At 42.1% G+C, this 25,565-nt stretch overlaps 2 protein-coding genes across 3 annotated transcripts in view; one reads left to right on the top strand and one right to left on the bottom strand.

The window, feature by feature from the left end:
• The window catches only part of GLT1D1 (glycosyltransferase 1 domain containing 1), a 59,536-nt gene extending 41,851 nt beyond the window's left edge, over positions 1-17,685 (bottom strand). The window contains exons 1-3 of one of the 2 annotated variants that reach the window (XM_064466400.1): positions 17,054-17,685; positions 6,106-6,254; positions 2,481-2,586 (exon numbers count right to left, since the gene is read on the bottom strand). In XM_064466400.1, the coding sequence (XP_064322470.1) occupies positions 2,481-2,586; positions 6,106-6,254; positions 17,054-17,130 (332 nt within the window). In that variant the 5' untranslated portion in view covers positions 17,131-17,685. Of the gene's footprint in view, positions 1-2,480; positions 2,587-6,105; positions 6,255-13,858; positions 14,034-17,053 lie in introns of those variants that run through there. The other variant, XM_064466401.1, reaches the window with a different exon arrangement.
• Positions 17,686-17,866: 181 nt separating this feature from the next.
• SLC15A4 (solute carrier family 15 member 4) overlaps positions 17,867-25,565 on the top strand; it is a 30,672-nt gene continuing 22,973 nt past the window's right edge. The window contains exon 1 of the mRNA XM_009507959.2: positions 17,867-18,537. Coding sequence (XP_009506254.2) covers positions 17,968-18,537 — 570 coding nt within the window. The 5' untranslated portion in view covers positions 17,867-17,967. The remainder of the gene's footprint in view (positions 18,538-25,565) is intronic.

The raw sequence follows: 25,565 nt of genomic DNA, 5'->3' as shown, positions 1-25,565 counted from the left end.
AACATTCAGTAAAGCACAGTTTTTGCATAAGCTTTATTAGTTATATTTGTGACAGATCATATTTTAAACACACAGAACTGGATCAAACGGACACACTCAGAGATTATGTTTTTACATACTTTTCATTTTGTGTAGTGTGGAAATTTAACTGGCACATTAGATATCTTTTTTCTCTTCCTTCAGACCTGTTTAAAGAATAACTTCCAATTATTTGATAACAAAAGTAAACAAGTATATAAATTTTGTCTTGAATGGGGCCTTAGGTTGCTTTTCAACTACAAGTGACACTAAGACGTAAGAACATGCCCTAATGATTTTCCAATGAGCATGATTAAGTGCTGTCTTTAAAATCTGTTTACCTACCACATTCTATAGGGCACTCTGGACAGAACAGCACATCTACGCCAGCATTAAGTTAGCTAATAATAGCTAGAACATATAACGCTATTAGCAAAGATAAAACTAGACGATATAAGCCTGCTGCAGATTCTGTATGCATTTCCTCGTTGCCAACATGAAACAAAATCCATACTGCCGTACCTGAACCACTGTAGCTATCTGTCTTCGCTAGAATGCTGTGATGGATGAGCAGAGATAGTATCCCAAGCAGGCTCTGTTCAGCAAGGTATTTAAGTCTCCGAGAGTAAGTATGCAAGTAGTACCACTGGATTTCATAAAACACTCGGGAAGCTTAAATTTCATCTCACCTTGTACACGTGGGGACCCCTTCGCTTATGTGGAACTCAATTCTGGAGTGACCGCTCAAGTCACCAGAAGCTCAGGCACAGTATAGTTCCATGAGGCTGAGTGAACTCAAACTTAGCTTACCAAGATAGAGGCTATGTATTAATTAAAATTATTTTCATCCATTGAAAGGTTTACATATATAAAATGCTTTAGTTTCCAATAAGAAAAGGGCTTATTGGCCCACCATGGATGTGATCAAACACTGCTGAAGTCAACAGACCTTTGGCAGGAGGAAACCTCTTTTCCAGGGATGTTGAAAAAATGAAAAATGCTGCAAAAACCGTTTTGGTTTTTAGTCATTTTCTCTGATTTCTGATCAGTTCTTGAACTACATTTGATGACTACACTGACATGTCACTAGAACTTTTCCAGACTTTAAAACACCCTGAAAATACTCCGTCAATTCACCTAAAAATTGAGAGAATTTGCTTCAGGACTTTTTACAGTCTCTGCTTCATTGTTCATGTTTCTAGAGAAAGGATCGCATTAGCGAGGAAAGAAGAACAAAAGCTCTTTACACCTGAGTCACCTGATTTTCAGTCAAGCGCTCTATCAACAAGCTAAATGCAAGGCCTCCAAGAACAGGTTTGATTCTGTGATGCAACAGGACAAATGCCAGTTATTTTTAGTTGCCGTCTCACTTAAGTCACACTGCTGGGCAACTTAGTCTGTACGTGCAGATAGCACTTAATGCATAAAATATATTAATTCCAATACAGCATATTTTATAGGTTTGAATATATGTAACATAAACCAGAATTTACTAAGAAACAGAGGTTTAAAAAAAAAACCAACAACAAACAACATGGAGCAACATTTAGCACTTGGCAAATGGGGTCCAACCCTGTTTAGAGTAATACTACTACTACAATAAGATTTTAGGAGACTACTCATACCTCCTCCACTAACTCACCATTAACCACCTTCACTACTAAAGACTCACTATTTAGATACCAAATACCAGGCATTTCACGGCCAAGATAGTTCTATACAAATAGAACTGGATGGATATTGTTGGACATGCTTAGATGTGAATTTCTTTACCTAAATCTCTGCAAATATAAATAGTATAAAATAATGTTGGTAAGAAATCAAACCTTGATTGCATAAAATTGTATCCATTACAAACACGTCAAATAAACCACAGTTAACTTCTACAGCCCACAGTTATACTAACCATCAACGGCTGTCTTTATAATGTCTACACATAAAGGAGATTATTCTACAGAGCAATATGCTGCCAAATCCCAGGTTAAGTATTCTTGCTATTATTCTTCTCATTTCTTTCACCTCCCTTAGAATTTTATATCCTCATCACATGCATAGTTCTATTATTCTAGAAAACAGTTATGATTCGGAAGACAAAGCACAAGATTAGTTAGCAAGAGCACAGTTTTCATTAACTTTTAGTGGGATTTGAGTCTTTTTGAAAATTCACAGCTCAAGAGACCAAGTTTCAGCACTACCTCTGCCAACTCTTAATGGACAAATATGGTAAAATGATTGTAACAGAGGAAATATAAAATGAATAGACTGCATGCCGACTATATTTTAAGAAGAAACTGTTCTACTTCCATCACTGAGTCATAAAAATAATATGTAGAGATCATAGGGATTTCAAGTAGACAATCCTTTATCTACTGGCCTACACATCTCCCAGTAATTCCAAGCATTTATGAAACAGTTACAAAAAATGCGATTTCCTATCATAAACCTTCCACACATGCTTTTACCTGGCTTCTCTTAGCACTGCTCCCATTACCCGATGTTTCTCTTCACATTTGATATCTTCATTTACATCTGTCCCACCAAAGATGATTCCAAAAGGAATTCTGCTACCTGCAAAGCAACAACTATGATGAGAAGTTGACCAACATGTCAAGGTAATGACTAGAAGGAGACATTAAGAGGGAAAAAGTATATTGATAATACTGTAACATATATGTAAGCAAAAACCTTTGAAAAAGAAACCTGAAGAAACTTGAATTTTTATGGTTTTGACACTGAACAAATCCATACCCCAACTATGCACTTCCACAGTATGTCAGTGTGTTGTGTAGCTATGAGATTTGCTTTGCCTCTTCCATGCTTAGTAAAAACAATCAATTAGTTTCTACACCTGGCAGCCCATCAAACAGGACATATATTTTAAATGTTATTCACATTTTAATAAGATGAAGTATTGCCAAGTTTGGTCCCAGGTATCTAGCCTCAGCCACTCACTCACTGCCCCCTCAAGCATGCCAATACAGCGGTTCGAGTGCAAAGCTGGTTACTGAAATATTTTTTTTTTTTTTAAATATTGACTTCTGAAGCTGATCTTACTGCTACAAAACATGCAGATGGAGCCACACCATTGGAAAAGGTCACCGAATTAAATAAGGCAGTATACGTGAACCTGCAGCAAAACTGTTGTTTTGCCTCATTCCATCCCAAAAGGTGGATCTGTTCTTATAATTGGTTGTTCCAAGACCTCCTGTGATCACCCAAGTTATGAGAGTTGTTTTAGGATGCCTTACAGTGCTCAGAACAGTAAGAGTTGAGGAAGTTGGCTGTGGGACATTCTGTGCACAAAACCTTAACAACATTCACATTTTAGAGTATCAGCACAATCATATATAGCCTAGTGGTGTCTGCACTCAGGTAAAAGCCTAGTTTTGATACACATCATCAGAATAAATTCATATTTACATAAGTGTAAAGCCACCAAAACAGGGTAGAGTAGCAATTCTATGTTCATAGTGGCTAGACTAACATGAACAAGGCAAAAGACTACTTAGACGAAAACATAATTTATATTATATAAATATATCATAGAATCATAAAATATAAATATATAGTAGTGTAAGATTCCTTTCTAATAATGTTTCTTTTCTTGGAGTCAGGTTATTTTTAGTAACTGACAAGTTACCAGTAATATTCTCCCCTTAAACTAATCAAGATAGCAGTCAATAATGTTTACTGTTGATTGTTTCAGCGCCGAAACCAATTAAGTGGTCAGTTTTCCACCACATTAAGCTAACAAATAAACAACCTCATGGTGGCTAATTACTACATGCAGAACATAGTTTTAAATTCCAAATGGGACTGCAGTTTTGCAAAAGAAACAGTCTCCAGTAACACAGTCTACAAAACCTGTCATTAAGGTGACGAATTTTGAGCACTTTGCAGATTCCGGTTAGCTGTAACAGATGAAGCCAAGGCTTCCTTCTGACTGTGAACAAGAATAAGCAGTTAGGCTGTATTGCCACTGCACGCTGTGCTTCATGAAAGGCAGAAACTACGCTTTGTTTTTTCCCTGCTGTTATTAGATGGAAGAGGAGAGGGATGAAGTACTCAGCAGACAACGGTCCTCAGCACTGGACCAACGAGCAGGGCACTAGAGGTTATGGTGTTGATGAAGGTTCTTCCTTTTGAGAGATAATATAACTGACCTTGAATGTTCATGGCTGTGAAAACTACTGGCGACACTTTCTATAGCTACCCACAGTGTCTTAGGGGGTGGGGGGGAAACGATAGATTAAATTCAGTGAACTCCCATAATTAAAATTCATGGTTATAAACAAGCAAATAAGGAAATCTTAAAGCAAATGGAGAACAAAAAATATGTTGATAAAGATAGAAAACATAATTTACAAATATAAATTTGGAACATAAGTGAGCTGTAAGATGAGGATTTATTAGCATTGCTAATTTCCTCACTACTAAATAAAAGAACAAACAAAAAGAATGAAAGACTAATTGCCACTCTGGCTACTTAAAGACTTTCCTTGGCATTTTTTGAGATTATACTCTAATGTCTGTAGGTGAAGAGAATTAATGTGCATTATCAAAGCACCACAGCACTAATCTTCAAGAGACCGACTTTCTGTAATACAATATAAAATATATATTGCCTTTATAATAAATAAAAAAGTAAATAATTATAATTATTACATGCCCAATCATGTAAACAAAGTTTCCAGGATGAGGCCCAAAGCATTGGCAGTATGGTACTAATGGTAATATGACTGTAAGCACTACATTTCTTTAAGGTATTTGTTAAATAGGGTATGTAAAGATTAAATGTTACAAGAATCAGGAATGTCCTCTGAATCACTTTTTCCTTCAAGAAGTCTACCGTAACTTTTACACTTTCATTATGATCATCCCAGCAATCACACTACTTACTGTCTTGCTTGTCACAGATTTCTGCTTTATTTTCTTTCAGTTATCGCAGATGCTTTTTGGAACAGTGTGACTCTGACTTCTTTAAATTACTGAGCTTTTGTAAATCATTCAAGTATCAGGCTTTGTAGGTCACTTGGGATTTTGAAAAGCTAATAACAACAGCATTCGGGTAATGCTATGCAAGTCAAAACTGCAATGAAGTTTTACAGTAAATGTAAAATCCAACCTTATTTTTTGTTCCTTAGTGAAAAATAGAGATAGTTCTAAGACTTCCACAAGCCTCCCCTGAAACAATTCTAGGTCTTGTCACAAAAACAATCACCTCTATATTCCAACAAGAGAAGCCTTAATACATATATTCCTACTGAAATCAGAACTCCATTGTAAACGAAAGATACACAAGCATGCCAGACAGAGTAATTCAGGCTTTCTGAAAACCCACCAGCACAAATTGCAGGGGGACTTCTGAAGTCTGAAACTAGCACAACACAACTTATACTACGATCTGATGAAAGTATCAAATTATGTACCTTTGTCCAAGTGAATAGATTTGTACAATACAAATGTGATCTCAAAAACGGTTGCAGGCTTGCAATTTCAGTAGGTGACAGTGTCTGTAATTTTGAAAGCCAGTGCTTCCAGTGTATCATTAATGGCAGGCTAAATTTTGTTCCACATGGCTAGATACAATAGAAAATTTTATTATTTGTCTGATAACATCCTGTTTCCTACAGTTTAGCTGGCACAAATGACATCTCAAAGTTATTTCATGTCCAAAAAACCCTGACTCATTTTTGAGCAGAAATATCAAATTAGCCTCTCTGCTTTCTTCTATTTGACCTCCGCTATACTTAGCCAAGCCATTGTCCTCTGAAAGAACACATTTGCTGAAACCCCCTTATCGTTACTATAATGCTGTATCTTGATGGAGTTAAAGTACTTAATTATGAAATGCACTATGTGCTTTAAAAGTACATTTATTTAGTTCTCTCTGCTCTGGATCAGATCTCCCACAGAGAAAGATTTTCAGCATTTCTGAATGTTTGTTGAAGTAGATAAACAGAATAACTACATTAGGTATGGGTTTATACATTTATAGCCATTTATAGCTGTTTGTATTCATTCTCTCCTCTTTCAGTACCATTTTAAGAGGTATTTTTATTGCAAAATAGAAGGAGGATTGATTACCTTGCAGAAGTCTGCCTCCTTTATAAAGATGAATGGCCAGGGCTGCATTAAACTTCTCCGTGGAGGTTAGATTTGCTATTTCAGTTGGACTTTCATACATGAAAGCATCTTTAAGAACACAGATATGACCTGCGGCATGTAGATGATTCCTTCGTTATGGGAACAAATAGAAAAAGAAGAAAAAAGATGATATTAATGTTGTAGGCATGCCAGTATATTAAATAAGCTTAATCAAAATGGTTTTCCTTAATAATTTTTGCTCCAGCATTCACCTTAATACTGATTTTGTTCAAGCAACCATGAAGATATAAGTCATTGTTTGTTGTTTTTTTTTTTCCTGGAAAATATGTTACCTTCACCATTGCAAAGCCACAATCACACTGCCAAGCAACATAACCTGCATCCATTTTAAGGCCCAAACCTACAAAATATCAAAACCACCTTTGGAAATCAACAGAAGTGAAGCATGAACAGGATCTTCCCTGACTGAGCTTCAGCTTAATATGCTGAATGGACTCCTTTTGAATTGAGTGTGTTAGACCTTGGTCTTCCGGATTCTCAGACCCCTGTTATGGAGAAACACCACCGAATGAAGAAAACACAAATATGTCCAGCTAATCACTGCTGTTAAAAATACAGTACATGCAAAAAAAATGCATCCACGAATAAAACTGGAGAGTTTAAATTGTATTCTCTTTCTGTTTGATTGTGGGTTTAATTGCTTCTTGCCTTTGTCACCCATCTGTAAAACAGACACAGGATAACTGAAATAAAAGAAAAAACCTACACAGAAGTAATTACACAAATAATTCCACAGTCTTTTTTAAAAATCTCAATTGCTAAAGAGAAAAAAAAAAAAAATCAAACAACAACAAACCCCACCTACTCTAGTGTCAGCTTACCCATTCATCTTTATACACAGTGGTTCCTCATACTAAAACATTGACTAAAAGACTGCCAAAGTCGAGAAGCTGATTGATTACCGGGAGCTTTACTGTAGGCATTTTGGTGAGCTTTGGTTCAGTTTTTCCTTCTATACACTAGGCTCATAACTCCTCCCACCAAAACCAGAATCAGTTATCAATGTTTCCAATGACATCAGCCAGAAAACATACTGGAGAAAATTCATGTTTTGATAGACACTAGCACACTGTATCTGCTGACATGTCATGTTTACATTTTTAATATCACAAAACGACCACAAGAATGTTTTCTGCTTATTACACATTGTTCCAGTTGATTTATTTTTCATAGCCCATTAATTGTTCTGGCATTAAAATCCCGCTAACTCAATAGCTTCTTGGATAATGTCACTCTTTCCTTTCCTGATCGTTTCATATCCTCCCAAGGAATGTAATTTTCTGTCCTGCACAAGTTAGTCATTACTGCAGAAATTGGTGCTAAAAACATTGTAAAATGTCTTGAGGCCTTGGAAGGAATGTATTAGCACTATATCAGACAGAGCTCCGTTGGCACAACATATGGTGCTGTATTTCTTCCTTATTCTAAAAAGAAACTCATTTTACTTTTAACTTCACTGTTTGAAACGAGACCAATAAATTATAATAAGTACTAATAAATAATAAAATACAGCCAGATTGTATGCTCCTTATTTACACTGTTGAGCAATTATTTACATCAGTTGTCCCACGAACTTGTACCAAGTACCTGCTTGCCTTTTGAAAGAGGCCCTCAATTTATATCTAAATAACGATGCCCAAATCTCACAGCTGTGGGAAGAAAATCTCTCGGGCAAATACTCGGGATGCTTGTGCATGCATTCCATAATTTCACAGGTGCTCATTAAATAGTCTAAATCAGTATTCCAATTACCATAAATCACTATCATGTACCAGCAATATGTTTGCATATTACAATTAATTTGAAAATAACTCTCTCAGGACATCAAGAATCTCAGCTAGGAATTTTGATCCAAAGAGTCTTTCTTTTTTCCAATATACTAGGAATGAATACTTTTCCTTTCCTCCACAGTTTCCACAGCTCCAAATCTCACAGCTGAATGTCAGCTGTTTCTGCAATAAATACAGGGGGATGCCCTCAAGTGTTCCAAGGCTCAGAAATTGTGGATTACCTCCATTACTTTAATTTTTTTTTTTCCTACACATAATGACTCAGGGGCATGTAAAAAAATTGCATACAATTTAAGAAGGAAAAATTATCAAATTATTCCCAGAATAATTTGAATTCCCAGACGTAAAGAGGCCTTAATCCCGCAAACATACCATTGAGTTCAATGTGATTAGTCACAGGCTTCAGATTATGCATATATGGAAATCTATGTGCAGAGAAGCAGAGTTGCTGGGTAATATTTAAGTACTGAAATCTACAGTGATATTTTCATATTTTCTAAATGACTTTTCATCTTTATAACACAAAAAAAAGCAGACTAGGATTTTCACACATATGCTGTTATCAAGGAACATGATAAGAGGGCGCTGCAAAGCTACGGCAAGAGTTTTTTTCTGAAGGCTGATCTGTCTATGAAGTCACAGATGTCCCTGAACCAAGCCTAGACAGAAGAGATACATTACCAGTATCTTTCCTCCTCCTGGCAACTGTGTATTCACATTATTTTGCCGTTTCACAAACAAATACTTTCTGAATGAAAAATAAAAATGTTTGTGAATCTAAGAGGACACTGAAAATGCTAAATCTCAAGGCTACATTTTCTCTCTATCACAGTTTTGTATGTTTCCAAGTCAGTGTCTTGTATATTTCCAAGTCAGTGACTTAACAACCAGTGATTATTGCTTGGATCCAGAATTTGCCTTCCTCTGGCAAATCTCACCCTTCTACCAAAACTCTAATGGAAGCCAATGCCACTATTTGGGGAGAATAATATTTCTAAAATGGAGCCTGTCTGTCAGAGTCCAGATTTTGGGTGTTTTGCTAGGAAGTACCCAAACGGAAAACTTCAGTCATTCAGTAGGTTTGAAAGATTGTTTCTCAGAGTACTCTATATCAGCCACTGCTTATACTGTGATATTTATACATATCTGAATATCGGACAAAATATTTCCCAGCCCCACCCATTTTAGTATTTCAGGAATTCGTCGTATTTGTTTTATTTTTTACATTCTTTGGAAAGCGTGAGGCTTATAGGTGAAGCTTGTAAGTGTCTGCTTTGGATCTATACTTTATGCAGAGAGATACTGTGAAAAGGTCCAACCCTTCTCTGGCATATTTTTCACTTTATTAAAGATTTCTATAGGAAAACATTTTTCCCTTACACTCCTACGAAATACCAGGTGATGTTTTACAATGTCGCATTTTTTATTTCCAACATTATTGACCACTACTGCCCACTTATCCTGGCTAGCAGTCTTCCCTCCTTCAACCCAAATCTGTAGTTCACGGGTCTTCACATACAGAAGCATTTTTATAGTTCCAAACACAGCACAGCTGAAGCTAAGACACAAGCAAGTTTAAAGTATGCTTACTTCTGAAGTATCATAGTTTTGAAACTTGCTTTCTTTTCTGTGATGTTTTCCTCTCAAAAACATTTATGTTCTAATCTCAATTGATACTTCAGTGGAAGTACTTGCAGACAATTAAGGTTTGATTTCCAAAAAGTTCCTGGTAGGTAGATACACTGCCACTTCTTGAATGGCACAAAATAGGCTTCATCCAAAAATATTAATTATCTCTTTCCTTAGGCTGTCTATTCCGTAAAGCAGCTATGCATCAACTGCTGTTAAATCTACACAGCGCAATTCAAAGCTTATTAAGTGAGCAGCATCGCTTCCACTGCCTTTTCTGAAACTCGGCCAGAGCTGAGTACTTGCTTTTCCCACGGATGTTAATTGAATTACAGGAGTTGAAACCCTGCTTGATATTCTCTGTTTTCTTTGTAAATTATCTTAACTTTTTTTCATACTTGTTAAAGCAAAGTATTCTTCATTTTATTTCTCTCTCAAACTTCTCCTTTAAAACACACAGACAAATTGTGTTGGCATGCATGAAGTATGAATAAAATCCACTGTGAATAAGCACAGAAAGTAAAAATGTGAGCCAAAGTGGGGAGAGGATCATTCTGTCTCTATGTTCTGAAGTCAGTAACTGCCCTTTGGAAGGACAGAACAACTCTGCAAAGTTTAATCCTGCCATATAAATAGGTCTAGCCGTGCAAAACATTTTGGGATGCAGCATAGATCAAGTGCAGGCCACGTAAATGATTGTATCTCAGTTCCAAGGGTGAAGGATGAACGCCTGCCTTGCAGCTGTCCTGCTCGGGGAACGGCCACACTAACAGCAGCAGGAATTTACCAGAACCTGTGCAAAGAGACATAGGTAGGGAAAAGACCTCTTATGATCTACCATGAAGAGACGAGGATCTGCTGGTGTACGAGTGCTCTTCTGTGTGATTTAATGGTAGGAGATAGGGTAAGACTAAATAGGAGAAAGGTCAGGGCTCAGAATTACTCCCATAAATGTCTAAGCTGAAAACTAATTGTAAAGAGGAACAATAAGCATTACTGAATTTGTGAGTTTAAGTCTCTTGCAGTTGATTACTTGGAGATTTACAGAATGGCTATCCCAACTGTCCCGTTTCAAATGAGAACAGGAACAATCTCTCCCTCTCCAAAAGGTACTTAGATGTTGACAAAATACTTAGCTAAATCTTTCTAATTAACCAATTAATTCAAGATTTATATTCCTCCTTAATACCAAGTAATAAAAGCTAAACAGAACAGTTCAAGGGGCAGAGAAGTTTAATTTCTTTTCTTTCTTAACACCCTCTTTGGTCTAATTTCTCAGGCTGAAGAATGGCAGCCTTACCCAGGACTTTTGCTTAGTGCTTTATTCTCTACTCATTGCTCATATTTTTAAGGTGATCAAAGATTACGCACACCAATATGCATAAAGCCCACAGCACATTCATCACATCACTTGTTTTAGCAAGCTGATTTCTAGCCAAATTAGATTCTGGTGTCTTTGTCACCAGTAAACTCAGGAAATGAATATCTTATTCATGAAATATGAAGCAGTTACAGGAACAGCTGTAGTATCATAAACGTAGTATACCCAGTGATATTAAGCCATAAAATTAGTCCATGCTGGCAAGTGTCCAAACCAGAGACAACTTTGTTGTTTCATTTATATTCAACCAAAAGTTGCCATGGTTTGGTATAAAAAAATAGATTGAACAAATAAATTTGTAAGCATGTACACAGATACAACTGAAGCCAAATATTTAATTCGAATAGATATTTTCTCTGTATTAACACCTATGCTACAAAGGTTACCGTATGGGGGCTTAACCTCACGTATAGCAGATTAGTGCAAGAAGTGACATGCCCAAGCCTTTGGCCATACATGTAGTTTTGGTTTTGTTTTGGTTTTATTTTAAATGGCGTAAAGTTTTAAGAAAACCAGTATCAGATGGAAGTATCTGCGTAGGACGGTTTTAGTAATAGCTGTCACTTGACTAGCCTTTTAGTCAGGAAGATGGATTTAATTGCTAGCTAACACTCTTTACTTTTTTTCCTGATTAGACTTTTCCTTTCCCTGAACAGGCTCATTTATATTATCACCATAAACAACATTTACGGCAGGTGATAAGATAGCAACTGAACGCAGCATAAGTTTCTGGCTCTCAAACGCTATTTCTGTTAGAATCCTTTATCCACCTTTATTGTGAACATGAATTAAATCGACCTTTCAGTCATTATTTTCTTTCTGTTTGAAGGTCTATGTGCATGACAAAGCAGCATCCACTTTGTATCAAGTATGCCTTTAAAGCAACAGGGTGCTAAAGCAAGTTGGCCTACTCTACACAGATCCCTGCAGATGTGCTCACATAGCTGCAACTGCGTTAACACGGTCATACATTAAACCACCTGTCAACTGAGCTGTTGAAGGCTTTGCCTTCTTTCATACTAAAACACGTTATCTTAGGCCACCGTGCGCGAGTCACAGCTGGAGAGGGCTAACCAAAATTGCTGGTTATCATGACTGACATAAAGGCACCTTGCTGAACCGCGGTGTCTCGATGCAGCGTGCTCACATGATCACCATCAACCTCAGGGTAGTTAAAAGACAATTTGAAATAATACGCGGATATTTGTTTGTCTGGCTTGCTCAGGCTTAGTAGAACTAGAAATAATGCCAAGCCTGCTTTCCACTAGATTACCTCTGAATGGCTCCAGTCTCACTGTTTGTCTGACTATCCTTGAAGATGAAGGTAAGTAAATATTTAATTTGTAAAGGTAGAATAAATAATCTTATGGAGGAAGAATGAGCATTGATGTCACCAAGAATAACTAGTTTTGTGTTATCCAGTGAGAGCAAAAGGTAAGGGATGAAAGGAAATGCACAATGCCACATAAAGCACCACACGTGAACTCTGTGCTGACATGTACAGGTATAAAAACGTATATTACAAACATAAGAACATATTTGTTTTATCTCAACGTTAATAACTATTGTTTTAAAATACAAGAGCCTTCAGCTTTCTCTGGTCTTTATGCTCCCATTTGCTTTATATCTTCAATGCCTGGGTGACTAACATGAGGCAGCAGGTATGTTCCACCGCTATCCTACACAATGTGGTCTCCCTGCACGAATCTAACACTGAATTTGGCATGGCACAACTAGCGCGCAAGCCTGAACAATGGCAGAGGACTATTTCTATGCATAACATTAAAAGTCTGATACTATGCAGAGCAAGGTCGGGGGGAACTTGTAATAGCAGAAGGCTATCCTGAAAGATTCATCCTACGAAAAACAACTAAAGTCTCGATGATTCTTTGACAGGTAAGAAGCAACCAAGTCCTTATCTGGGGCCTCAAGAGGACAAAACCATTTGGAAATTGTTTCATTGCTATGGTGACTTTTTTTTTTTTAACAAAGCACAGCAAAGCCGTCAGAAACGCTGTCAGCCACATCCCTTTTCCACATCGCAGAAAGAGTTAAATGGGGACTTTAAGAGTATTTGCGGAGTTCTGTTAGTCCAATTTCAAAGCACCCCAGGTCCGCGTCCGTAACCCCCGCAGCGCTGCATGCTGGAGCCCGCAGCACGGGCACCGACTGCGCTAGCTCCGGCACAACTGCCGCTCCGGCGCGGCTCCCGCACAGACCGCTCCCGCTCCCAGACCCCGCTGCTCTTTGCACCGGCTTCGCATCCCGCCCTGCCGGCTCCCCGCAGCCGGCAGCCCCGCAAACCCGCCGCGCCGCTATGAGCGGCGGTGCACGGGGACCGCTGCTCTTGGCTTGCGAGCCCGGGCCAGGCGGCAAGCGCGAACTGCCCCTGCGCCACCAAACTGCCCCGCGCAGAGCGGCCTTCTCTGTGGTTTGGGGGGTTCTGGGGGGGGAACCCCTCGGATCCCCCTCTCCCTTACCCCCCAGTAACACGGGCAAAGGGGGACACGCTGCCCTGGCACAGCCTTCCCCCTCCCGGACACGAGCCTGGCCCCGCTCCCAGCAAGCAGCGGATCCCCGCCGGAGCGGGCCCGGCGCAGCGCCCGGCCGCCGCCCCCTCACACGCCGCCGGCCGCCCACGCGGAGCGGGCGGGAGAGACGCCGCCTCCGTGCGCCCGCGGGGGCGGCGAATGGCGGCCGGACCCCCGCCCCCCCCCATAGCGGAGCACCCCCGCTGCTGCGGCGGCCTCAGCGTGAGGGGAGCGCGGGGGGTCGGCCCCGAGTCCCAGCCGGCCCGCCCGTGTGCGGGGAGCGGGATGGCGGGCGGCGGGGGTCCCCCTCCCCTCGCGTGGCATGGCGGCGCGGCACTCACTGTATCCTGGCCGCGGTGGTCGCGTTGCCGGTCTGCGCTCGGAGGCACGCCAGCAGGAGCAGCCTCATAGCGGCCCCTCCTGCCCGCCCAGGCGGGAGCCGCCGCCTCCTTCACCTGCCGGCGGCCCGGGCGCGGCCCCGCCGCCTCCCGGAAGCAGCGCCGCGGGGGAGCGTCCCACCTGCCGCCGCGCTCCGGGGCGGGAAGGCCCCGCCGAGGGGCTCCCGCACACCCACCCGGCGCGGGGACGGCCGTGCCTTCGCCAGGTGTCCCTGGTCACAGGGACCGGGGAGCCCAGCTGCCGGTCCTGCGCCGGTGGGTTTGGGTCCCGTCCCCCCCCAGCTCTAAACAGCGCTATGTGGTTTCATTAAACAGCCACGAAGGTGATGCGCTCACATCACGGCCTCAGAGAAGCCTTGAGCTAGACTAGTCGCACTAGAGGCCTCCTGAGAAGAACATCAGGAAGGTTGGTACCAGCCACCATCCCCCGAGGCCGTTTCCCAGCCACGCCACAGTTGCCACGTGTCTCCCGAGATGGAGGTGGTTCATATGCAGTGCAGGGATGGAGAAAAAACTAATTGTGGATCAGGTGCCAACAAACAGAAAAGCCAGAGGAACGTGCTAGTCCAAAGAACAAGGCAACGGGACGGTCAAAGACCACGCTGAATGTCAGGAAGGCTACACGGTGAAGCAGAGCCAAAGGTGTGTATGGCCAGGGGAAAGCCCTGGTGAGGAACTGCAGCCTCCGCAGCAGCAGGCAGAATCCAAAGGTACAGCAAAGCAGGGGAAAGAAAAAGGAATAGCCTGAACTCAGGACCAAGAAAACTGTATCCCAAACCATCAAGCCACTCTTCAGGATAAACGCCAACGATGAACAGAAACACAGCGCACGGCTCAGGGCAGATGGGTGGGGCAGCAGGCAGTAAGGCCATGAGGCAGATGAGAAGGAAGGCTCGATTTAACAGAAAACTCACTTTTTTGCTTGTATATTTATAACCTCGTCTGGTAAATCACCACGGGGCCACACAGATGCTTTGGTTTCCCCAAGGCTGTAGAAGACAGGGAAAGGTGGTCTGCAAACTGCAGTGCCTCTTTATTGTGTCAGGTAGAGGGAGAAAAATATGCCACATACAGAGAAAGGCTTTTAATTTTTAAAATAGCAGTTCTTCAAATAACTTGTGTAGATCTCTGATGATGACAGATATTCAGGAATTGAGGGTTTAGAAGTGATAAAGATAGATATTGGAGTGTGTTCTGGCAAATTGTAAGCATTTGGGAATGCTGGCTCACATTTTGCTAACGGGTCTTCATGCTGCAGAGCTACGTTTAACTATTTGCATCTCACCGAGTTCTCACTTCGAAATAATTCAGCACAACATTGTTCAGACCATTTTAAACTACACCCAAATCCAAAAAGATGGCCTAACTTAGAAAAGCAACAAATCTTGCATAAATGCTAAAAATAGCATAAATGCTAATTTAAGGGTAGGCTATTTTCATCACTGTTTTAGAAAGCATTTCTGGCACAAAATCCCAGCCCCACTGATATTTAGAGGGCTTTTGTCAATCCAGCCAGGATTCTAGCCTTGACATTTATTTCGCTGTAAGCGGCCTGTGTGAAGCACATTTGGGCTTTTGAGAGCGCTTGCCACCCTCAGACCTAGCACCAGTCATCTCTGGCAGTCGCTGCTGCCCAACTGCCCGCCTAACGCGGGGACCGCAGGAAGCTGCTGCTGCTGCCTTCCAGTCCCTGGCTACGTTGCTACTCTATATCCTTTCCCTACAGCCCCTCCTTCAGGTCTGAGATCTCCCACACACAACCCATGGCCCAGCTGCATCGCACCACCAAAGGCTGGCAGCCAGGAACACACCCTCTTGCTGCAGCCCGGTACCTAAAACAGCCTACACAACCCAAAACGGGGGCGTTCCCTGGTCACACAGCCTAAAGCAGGATATGGGATAATGTTCAGAAAGTCATGTTTTGGGTTAAAAGGAAGTTGTGGTTTTGGTATCCTGTATGAAATACCTAATTACCAACAGCTCGGCCACTGTAACTTTTCACTACTGCTAGTTCTAAAACCAGACAGTAACTATCCACACATCCAGTGTGTAACACAAAAAAGACAAAAATGCAAACAACAAAGTAAGACAAGGCTGGCTTCATGAGACAAAAGAGGAAACTTAACCAGTCACCTGGGAAATAAAGAGGAAATAAAGGAAACATTCAAAGCAGTCTTAACATTTTATTACTTTATTTATGGTGACTCTGGTTTTTATGCTATGTAAGCCTTGACTGAGAAAATTTAAAATCTCCGTGTCTTTGCAGCATTAAGTATTGTTGTGTCTTCGAAAACACCTCCAGTAATGCATCACTGTATAGCAATAGGTGCGTTCACTGGATTCAAAGAGAGGGTCATGGATGTGTCTCAATCAAGTTTTAAATATACCGTAGCTAAATGTTCTGGTTTGAACGAAAATTAAAAACCACCTTCCCGAAGGTGCTATACTTCCAGAGAGAATGTTCAGGTTATAAGAGTAGCTTTTGAATTTTAGAGAGAGCACCCACTTCTCGATTCCTGAGGATTTAAATAACATTTCATTACATACATTTCAAATACTGCTCAGCACTGCGAGGTGTTTGCAACACTGGTTGAGTAGGCCAATATAAAAATCTCACCCCACTCGCAAAGGTAAGTTATGAAGGGCCTAGAATGCATAAATTAAAATGCACAATAATGCAGGGTGTGCTTAGTTACTTTGTAGTCTCTAGCAAATACTACATTTTTTAAGGGGTCTAGTAATCACAATTGGTATGATATACTGTATTAAATGGGCAAAGCAGAAATGTAATTTTTTAAATTACTGAACCAGTCACGTTACAGTAGTTCCCAAGAAGAGATCTCTGTTGCTTCGTCCTCATTATCCTTTGTAATGAAATTTAACTAGTTAAGAGAGCAAATATATTTAATGAGTCATCTCTATGGCACATGTTATTTACAAAGGCTTGCTCAATTACCAACGCTGTTCCAAAAATTTTTAGTCATACCTGGATGTTGGGTGTAACTATATGACGTCAATCAGTTTACCTTTTTCATCAAAAACACACAACCAGGAGTATCTTTCCCACTTTGTCCTAGCCAAAAAATATGACTTTAAGAGCCGCTGTTGTAAACAATCACATACTTTCATGACCTTTACCTCGACATACACGATAGTGGCACAAGAGAACATCTTAGTGCCCCGGACCTTGCAACCGCTAATGTGTGTCTTCTCATGTTAATCACACGCTTCGTTCCATTCAAGTCAGAGCCGTCATTCTCCAACGTCCTAATGCCGTGTTACCACGGCGGGGACAGCTCAGACGACCGACCTCCAACCGCACAGGCCCGGCCGGCGCTCTCCCGTCACCCCGAGCAGCAAAGCAGGGAAACGAACCGCTGCCGCTGTTATTGCTGGATAAACCTAAGGAGAAAGCGAGGGCTCTCGGGGAAGCCAGCGCTGAATCTGTCATCAGTAAAGTCACACAGCTCCAGTTAATGCCTAAAATGTAATTCCCAGCCTGAACTAACGCACGAAATAACCACAAAACCAATTTTCCCTTCTGCAGCTTCCTCCCCCGCCCGGCCCCCTCATGAAAGCGGCGAGGGAAAACCTGCGGGGAGAAAGGTGCCGCGCCGGGAAGCTCCGCGCGCCCGAGGCGTAACCAATTCCCGGCTGGGCTGGGCTAGACTAGACTCGGCTCGGCGCGTCTCAGCCAGGCTCTGCTCAGCCCCAACACTAACGAAGCGGCCCGCTAAGCCCGAACTCCCCTCGCGGCCCGAGCCTCCGCCCCGTCGCTTCCGGTCCGCCATGTCCCGCCCCCGCTAGCCCCGCCTCGTCTCGCCTCGGTGGCCGTTCCCTGCAGCCCAGCCGCCCACGTGACGGCGCTGCCGGCGGAGCGACGGCGCCCTCAGCCAATAGGGATGCGCCGTGCCCCGCGTGGGCGGGCCGGGCCGGGTCCTGCCGCCCGACGGCGGCCAAGTTTCCTCCGGGCGGGCCGGGAGCGTCGCGGGCCCGCTGTGGGGCCGGGCCGGGGACGGGGCCGGGGAGGAGGGAGTGCCGCCGCTGCCGCCATGGAGGAGGCCGAGCCGAGCGAGCGCAGCCCCTTGCTGAGCAGCGGGGAGCGCGGGCGGGCAGCGAGCGGCGCGTTCCACGGGCGGCGGCTGGCCTGCGCCGCCGTGCTGCTGGCCGAGCTGCTGGAGCGGGTGGCCTTCTACGGCATCACCTCCAACCTGGTGCTCTTCCTCAACGGGCCTCCCTACGGCTGGGAGGGCGCCCAGGCCAGCCAGGCCCTGCTCCTCTTCATGGGCATCACCTACCTGGTGTCCCCTTTCGGTGGCTGGTTGGCTGATGCCCTCCTGGGCAAGTTTGGCACCATCCTGCTCAGCATGGCGCTCTACCTGCTGGGCATGCTGGCCTTCCCCGTCATCGCTGCGCCGCACACCCGCCAGGGCCTCTGCGGGGACATCCCCTTGTTCCCCGTAGAGAACTGCTCCTCTCCGGCGGCCAACGCCACCCTGGCACCTTGCTCCCAGGCGGGAGCCATCCGCTACTGTGCCGCCGCCACCTTCATTGGACTGGTCCTCGTGGGGCTGGGCGTCGGGTCGGTCAAGGCCAACATCACCCCTTTTGGGGCAGACCAGGTCAAGTATCATTTGGCAGCTGCTGAATCGTTTGTGGGTGCTGGTCTGAGCCAGGGGACGGCTGTCAGTCGTGCCTCTGGAGGGGCTTGCTTTGGTGGGATGGACAGTGCGCCTGCTGATTCACATCTCTGTAGGTGTTAAGTCTCAAAGGGAATCAGGTCATCCAGCTTCGTAATGCAGGCTCTTAAGTACCCTATTTGATATAATTTCGGTGTCTGTGTGTCATCTTATCTCCTACGACCCTTGGTTTCCCGGTAGCCTTGTCATAGATGTGGTATCTGATTTTGCTAAACCATCACTGTCTTGAGGTGTTGGGCTGAATACCTGTTGGCCCCAAAGTGGATTGTTAATTATACTCCACTGTAGAATTTGTACCCAGTTGACCTGACCTCAGAGCTCATCAGGTGAAATATCTGATGCACATCTTAGCTCTGACAAAGACAGCATGGGCCTTCTAGGGCAGTGACCAAAGGCCTTTATCAGCGTGTGATAAACAAAGGCTAGAGAACAAACAGTTTTTTATGCTTTAGGTGTTCTCTGTATACTGCACTGTGCCCTTGAGTGATATTTTTGTGCAGGCTAACGTTGCGCTAGATGACAGTTGGGAAGGTGCTCTCAACATCGTAGACATGTTACCTGGGCGGTTCTCGCAGGGACATGTCCTCTCAAACTCTTGTACTTGGATCCACTTCAGCGCGAATATCATTCACTGGATCATCACTGCAGAACCATGTGGCTTTACAGAAAATATTTGAGAGGCAGCTCACAGTTCAGTATTGACTGGAATGCATTGTTGCATGTATTTTTTTACCATCTTACACTAACGTAGTATGCTGACTGTGGATGTTGGAGTATAATTTCTGCTTTACAAATTGAGAATTTCAGATGCTTAGGTACTGAGCAGCTTTTGTACCCAAACCGTTCTTGATGACAAAGCAAGGAGAAGACCTCCGATCCAGTTGCATCTCTGTTTACTGGCCCATTGAATTCAGCTTAGTGCAGGTATCAGAAATGCCATGAAATTCGTTGTGAGAGGTAGGAGCTACCGCAATATCTTTGCCAAACGTACCTCTGTTCTCTGCTGTGCAGTTTACATTTGTCATTCTTTGGCATTTCATATATTATAAATTCTGGAGTTCTGGGTGAAAGGCAGTATATAAATGTAAAACATGATTATAGCCTAGGATTGCGCGTCTCCAGTGTATTGGTTCTGTTTAAGCCAGCATGAGCCCATCAAGTGAAATAGCTTTAATATGACTTTATCTTGTAAGGTGTTTTTCAAAACTGACTGCTTATCCCCAGAACGCTTTATGAACATTAAATATAAGAGGTAAATAATGGCAGGAACAGAGCAAAAGAAGAACCAATGCCAATGGAAGCTGGATTTTTTACAGGCTTCCCCCCCAGGATTTCACGGAAAACAGTTTTTGGCTAGGTTTGCAGATAATTCACAGTGATTTATATAGGGTGAAGCAAAAGAAATACTCCTTTCTGGTTCATCATAATCAGCAGAGCTCTGCTGAGGGTGGAATTTTTCCCCTTCTCTGTTTTTCTGGCTTATCTATTGTTAAATATATTACAGTGTACCACTTACCTAGTTGTGTGGTTTTGGGCCCTCTTGGGTGCTTTCTCCCTGCATAGGAGTGTAGCAAACTGCTGGGCAGATGGATGTATATTGCTGAGAATAAAGTCTGTCTCCCGGAGTCACATTCTCGGGAGGCCAGAATACAATGCAAACATGTTTTGGCTGGACGTGTGCTGATAAGATTTGTCCTCTTTCCCTTAAATAACAAACAAAGGAAAATATGAATTGTATATTGGGTACTTTAGCTGACATGAACCACCTTTCAGATATTGTTCATTACGTTTCATTGCAGATCTCTTAATAATTACCATGTAAATGTTTCAGTTTTAACAGATGATGTATAATTTGGGTGGGGAACCCAAATGTAATGAAGATATTTTTTATTTAGAAGAAAAGAATCACTTTGTGGAAAATTGGTAACTAAATTCCAATACTTATTTTCCTCTAAGATTAAAAAGTAGTAGTATCTTAATTTCTGTTAAATGGATGCTTTTAGAAGCGCTGTTACAAGTGACTAAGTAGACTTAGTATAGAGTAACTTTCGCCACTCAGCTTAGCAAAACAACGGCTACTGCAGACTAGGTGTAGACCAGATTTACTTAACTGTGTTTATGAACAAGAGCCGTTTTTCTAGCCGTTGCAGATTGATCCATTGTATAGGTCTAAATCTGAACGGATGGTTCTCAGAATAGTGTTTGTAATCATGTGATATGTATAACCTGGCACTTTCCAGTTCCCCTTTCCAGTGCGAGTGTTCTGCAGTCGCTTCCTGTTCTGTGTAGCAGTTTGTGACTTTCTGTAGTTAAGCAACAATATGACTGTCCCTCGCTATTGTGAAAGCTGGTTTAGCTTCAGCATTGAAGCCAACGTTAGTAGTAGACTACTGATCTTGTATCAGCCATAATAATTGTTCTAACGCTAGAGGAATCTGTTTTGGGGTTAATGGTGTTTAGGAATGCTAGTTTTAACCCACAGTGTGTCTTACTTCTGAATTGCCATCATAGTCATTAAATCAATCGGTTCATAACCTGCCAAAAATCTTCTAGCTTTGCTAAAACCATTGTTGTATTGCCAGAGGCAGGATGCTATTGGAAATTGCTGGCATGAAGACGGCTTTGAGTGGTTTTCAACCTTTATTTATTTGTAGAACTTAGATTTCCCAGCCTCTGGGGAAGGATGGGGGACCATGCATAAAGCATTGAAGGTCACTAACTGCAAGTTGGTGGTGTTGTTGGGCTTGGGAGACTGCAGATGTCCAAGACTCTGCAGAAGGCAGTTTGAAAACTGAAGTTGTGGCACTCACATGGGCAGTACTCATTTGTTTCTGTTTCCGACAGAAACAGAACAGACGTGACGCCGGCGACAGGAAGCAGACTTTAAACATGGACTGGCCAAATTTCAGTGTAAAAATTTTATATTATGTAGCAAGGGAGGAGTGCTGTATAGCTCTGTTATGGAGCTCTCTCCAGATGCCCTCAGGAGTAACTGGTGCCATAGAAGGTCAGAATTCTGCAAGAGCAAAGTTGACTGCGGAAAACTGTTGTCATTGCTCTTTCTTTTGTAGGCTAAGGACAGGCGCGAGCTTCTGCGTTTTCATCCTTCCTCTGTTGTGTGACTGTTCACAGTTGGCTGGGATAAGTTTGGTGGGTTTTGTTACATTTGTCACTTGTGACTGTCAGTTGATTGCAGGAACAGATGGAAACTGCTAATGTCTGTAACTTTTAAATAGTCTTTTTCCTCTTATGTGAGGTCATCACTTTGGATCTGTCATTATGTGAAGGAGAGAGGGAAGATCATGACATGCTGAAAGTCTGAAATGTTGGGGTTTAGGAAATACTTGAGTTCAGTAGCAGGTCATGTCAGAAACCAGATGCCACAGTGGAATGGTAGGCACCAGATAGGCACTAGCTGTGGCAAAAATATGAAATCCTGTGGGTAACTGTTTCTTTGAAACTGCCCTAGCTCTAGAGAGCTATGACAGTGCAAAGCATCTAAACACAGGAATCAGTGATGCTCTTTATATAAAAATCAGGAGAATCTAAGAGAGTATTAATATTTGAGCTGTGTAAGGCTTTTGGTTTCAAGCTGTATGAACTTGGATAATCTTCTAAGATGTTGGTGTTGAAAAATCCAGGGGAGGGATAATTCAGCAAGTGATCATCTTTTTCCTAAGTCAGATTGATGTCCAAGTATTAACTTTAGGGACAGCTGTGTTGTAGAAGTTGCTATTTGTAATGACTTTTCATCAGGTGTTGTAACTAAAGATTTGGTTACTCTTTCTGTTTTTTTTGTTTTAGTTGCATTTAAAATGTTGTTTTCATTCTAAGATGTTAACCTTACATCCTAAATGAGTTTAGAGTGTTGCCATGCGGAGTTACACAGCTGATGTGTCCTCTATTGAAAGTGGCTGTAAATAACCTAGTGATTACACAGTTCACATAACATAGTGTTCCAGGCGCTCAGGATTCTTTATCATGAAAACTGTGGTCGTAATTACATCTCATCTGACCATAATCAGTCTGATGTAAGTGTTTTGTATTAGAAATTTTTATTTTGAGAACTGTTCCTTTACTGTTTTGAAAACCAGCTCTGTGTGTGTCCCAGTTACAAAGCTCACTGTCACTGTGCTTTTCTTTCTGCATTTGGATTAACTGTATGTAAATGATAATTATCAGATAGTATCAAGAAGAACACCTTTTGGACTACAGAAAAATCAAGTGTTAGGCTAGATTTTCTTTTGCGAAAACTACGTTAGATGTCTTGAAAGTGGCAAGATTATTTCATTTCCCCTTTAGATACCCACCTGAATGCAGGCAGCATTGACATGTGGCCAATGACCGACAAAGCAGCTGTGGCCACAATCCTTAGAGTTGCTCATTTCTTTCATTTCTTTGTTGGTGGGGGTTTTGGTGGGTTTTTTTTTGTTTAGTCTGGGTGGGGGGTGTGTGCTTGTGGGAGTTTTGGGTTTTGTTGTTTATTTGGTTTTTTTTTAATTAAATTTGCCTTATAGTTTAGAAGAGGAAAACTTAGGGCAATTGGATGCTCTTTGTAAAGTACAGTAGATCATTCTGTATTTTTATTGAAGTAGAAGCGCTACTGGATTGTTCCTCAGTGTTCTTGGAGAATGATGTGCTATCCCATTTAGTAAGGAAAAACAGTGTGAAAGGCTTGAAGAATGCAGAGCAGCGAACTGGAGGCTCAGGACAGCAATAGGAGTTGATCTAAATAAGTGGCAGCTGTCCAACACTGGTAAATTCTGTGGAAAATATCTGAATCTGAGCTCATTTGCAAAACAACGTGTTACCTAGAGCAAATAAATTGTGTGTATTAGATACTTGCTAATGCTCATTTGAGCCAGGGCACCTTTGAAACGGCTTTACTACAGAGTTTTTGTTCAGTGATAGGAAGCCTTGCACTCTAGCCATGGCATTTTGCTGATACTGCTTGCATTTTCCTGTTGTAAGGAGTTAGACTAAAACTAAATCTAATAAGGTGCTTTCTTCCTACCTTTTAAATGCTACTACTGTTCCTAAGGTGTTTTGTTTTGATGGGGACAAAATCTTTTGAGCCTATTTTGACTTTCAGTGCAGGGATGTGGAACCCTTAGCCCACAGGAGAGATTCGATCCAGGACCCATGCCATACTTGTGCCATTTACGTGCATCATTTTCCTGCTGCAGCTGCTGGTACGATGTTAAGAATATAATGAGGCTGGTGATGCTGGTACCACAAGGAAAGAGTGCTGCTATGCTTGAGCACAGATGAAACTGAGCAGAGGGAGTGATAAATTTTTCTTTCTGCTTGGGTGATGGAAAATAATGCAAGCATAAGGGGGAAAAGGAAAATTCCTGCAGTTTTGTGAAAAGTACTTGTCCTTGATAAAAGTAAAGTAATAAATATCTAACATGGTTTTCTTCTTGGTTCCATATTAAAATGTAGTGTCTCCTTATGAAGAGAATAAATCCACCTATTTTGTGTTGTCACACAGCTCAAGTAATAGCCAGCAGAGGGAAACTTGGAGTAGTCCTCTGTAAATGTAATATAACTAATATTTTGGGCAGCCAATGTGATATTTGAGAGGAACTACAAGGATTACCTTTTAACTTTACCATGTTCTCTGGCTTTGGTAATACATCGTCATAGTTCTTCCACTTTGACAAGATATTCCAACAGCTCCTTCAGTGTGATTTTTATAAGTTATTAATGTCTGTCAATAAAATGCCACAGTGGCATTTCAGACATGGCCGTGATTCATTGTTAGTGCATATATATACTTCGATAAGGAAGCAGAAAATGGATTGTTTCCATTGTGAGTCTGTGATGTGTCTGTCCCTTGAACACTGCATTCCTTTTTGGTCACTCTGTTTCAGGAAAGGTACTGGATATGGAGAAGGAAGTTTCAGGGAAAGGCCACAGGCATGATCAGGACTTTTCATGCAAGAAATCATGAAACAGTCTACAACCTCCTATCTCTGAAAAGGCAGCTGGAAGGAAGATGTGACAGTGGGTTGTGGAAATAACGGTCAGGGATGAGAGGCAGAAATGGACCAGGGATGGGATAAAGCTCAGCTGCCCTCTGTTGTTTCCTGGAACTAGGTTAAATGAGTGAGGCTAGTACAGAGCAGGTTCAAAACAGATAAATGGAGGTTATTCTCCCCACTGTGTAATTAGCTGGGGAACTCTTTGCCACAGGGTCTTATGGATTCTGAAAGCTGACCTGGGTTCAGGGGCAGGCTGGACAAGTTCATGGAGAGATCTGCTGCATTTAATAGTAGATGGAAGCCATCCTTGGTTCAGGAAGTTTCTCAGGGGCTAATGGTTGGAGGCTGGGATAATACTTGATAGAAGCATCATGCTGTGCTTGCCCTGTTCTTACCTGTATCAGTTTGCTGTCATCTCCCAGCTTTCCTTAGTACAGGCATGAGCAAGGTCATTTGTAAGAGGGAGGATGGGAATTAATCTTTTTTGTAGAAATTATAAGAGAACTGAGACTTCCTCATGAAGAAATGGAAACTATATAAAATAGATTGCTAATTCTTTACATAAGCTGGAGCACTGTGTTTACGATGTAGTTGTTTGCTAATATCCTGCTGCCATTTGGGGTTTAGAAGGAATTTCTAGCTTGATACATTACTGCAGGTGATGACTGTTAAAATTACAAAATTACTACCAGGATGACACTGAAGAGGGAGAATTTCTTGGGTTTTGGCTCCAAGATTGTATTTGACATGCTAACAGAGCTACCTGAATGCCTAATGATGCTATTCGCTATGCATAGGAATAGATGCCTTAATATTTCTTTTGTAATGCTTGGTTAAATGATACAGATGGGTTTGTACACCGCTGAGAAACTCGAAGCTGTAAATCAGAACTGACAATGTTAAAAACTTATTTCAAGGCATTGCTTGCTTTTCGTATTGCAAACTAAACACTGCTTTCCTGAA

Source organism: Phalacrocorax carbo, chromosome 15 (assembly GCF_963921805.1).
Source record: "Phalacrocorax carbo chromosome 15, bPhaCar2.1, whole genome shotgun sequence".
Classification (NCBI taxonomy): Eukaryota; Metazoa; Chordata; class Aves; order Suliformes; family Phalacrocoracidae; genus Phalacrocorax; species Phalacrocorax carbo.
This window is presented reverse-complemented; position numbering and strand designations above follow the sequence as displayed.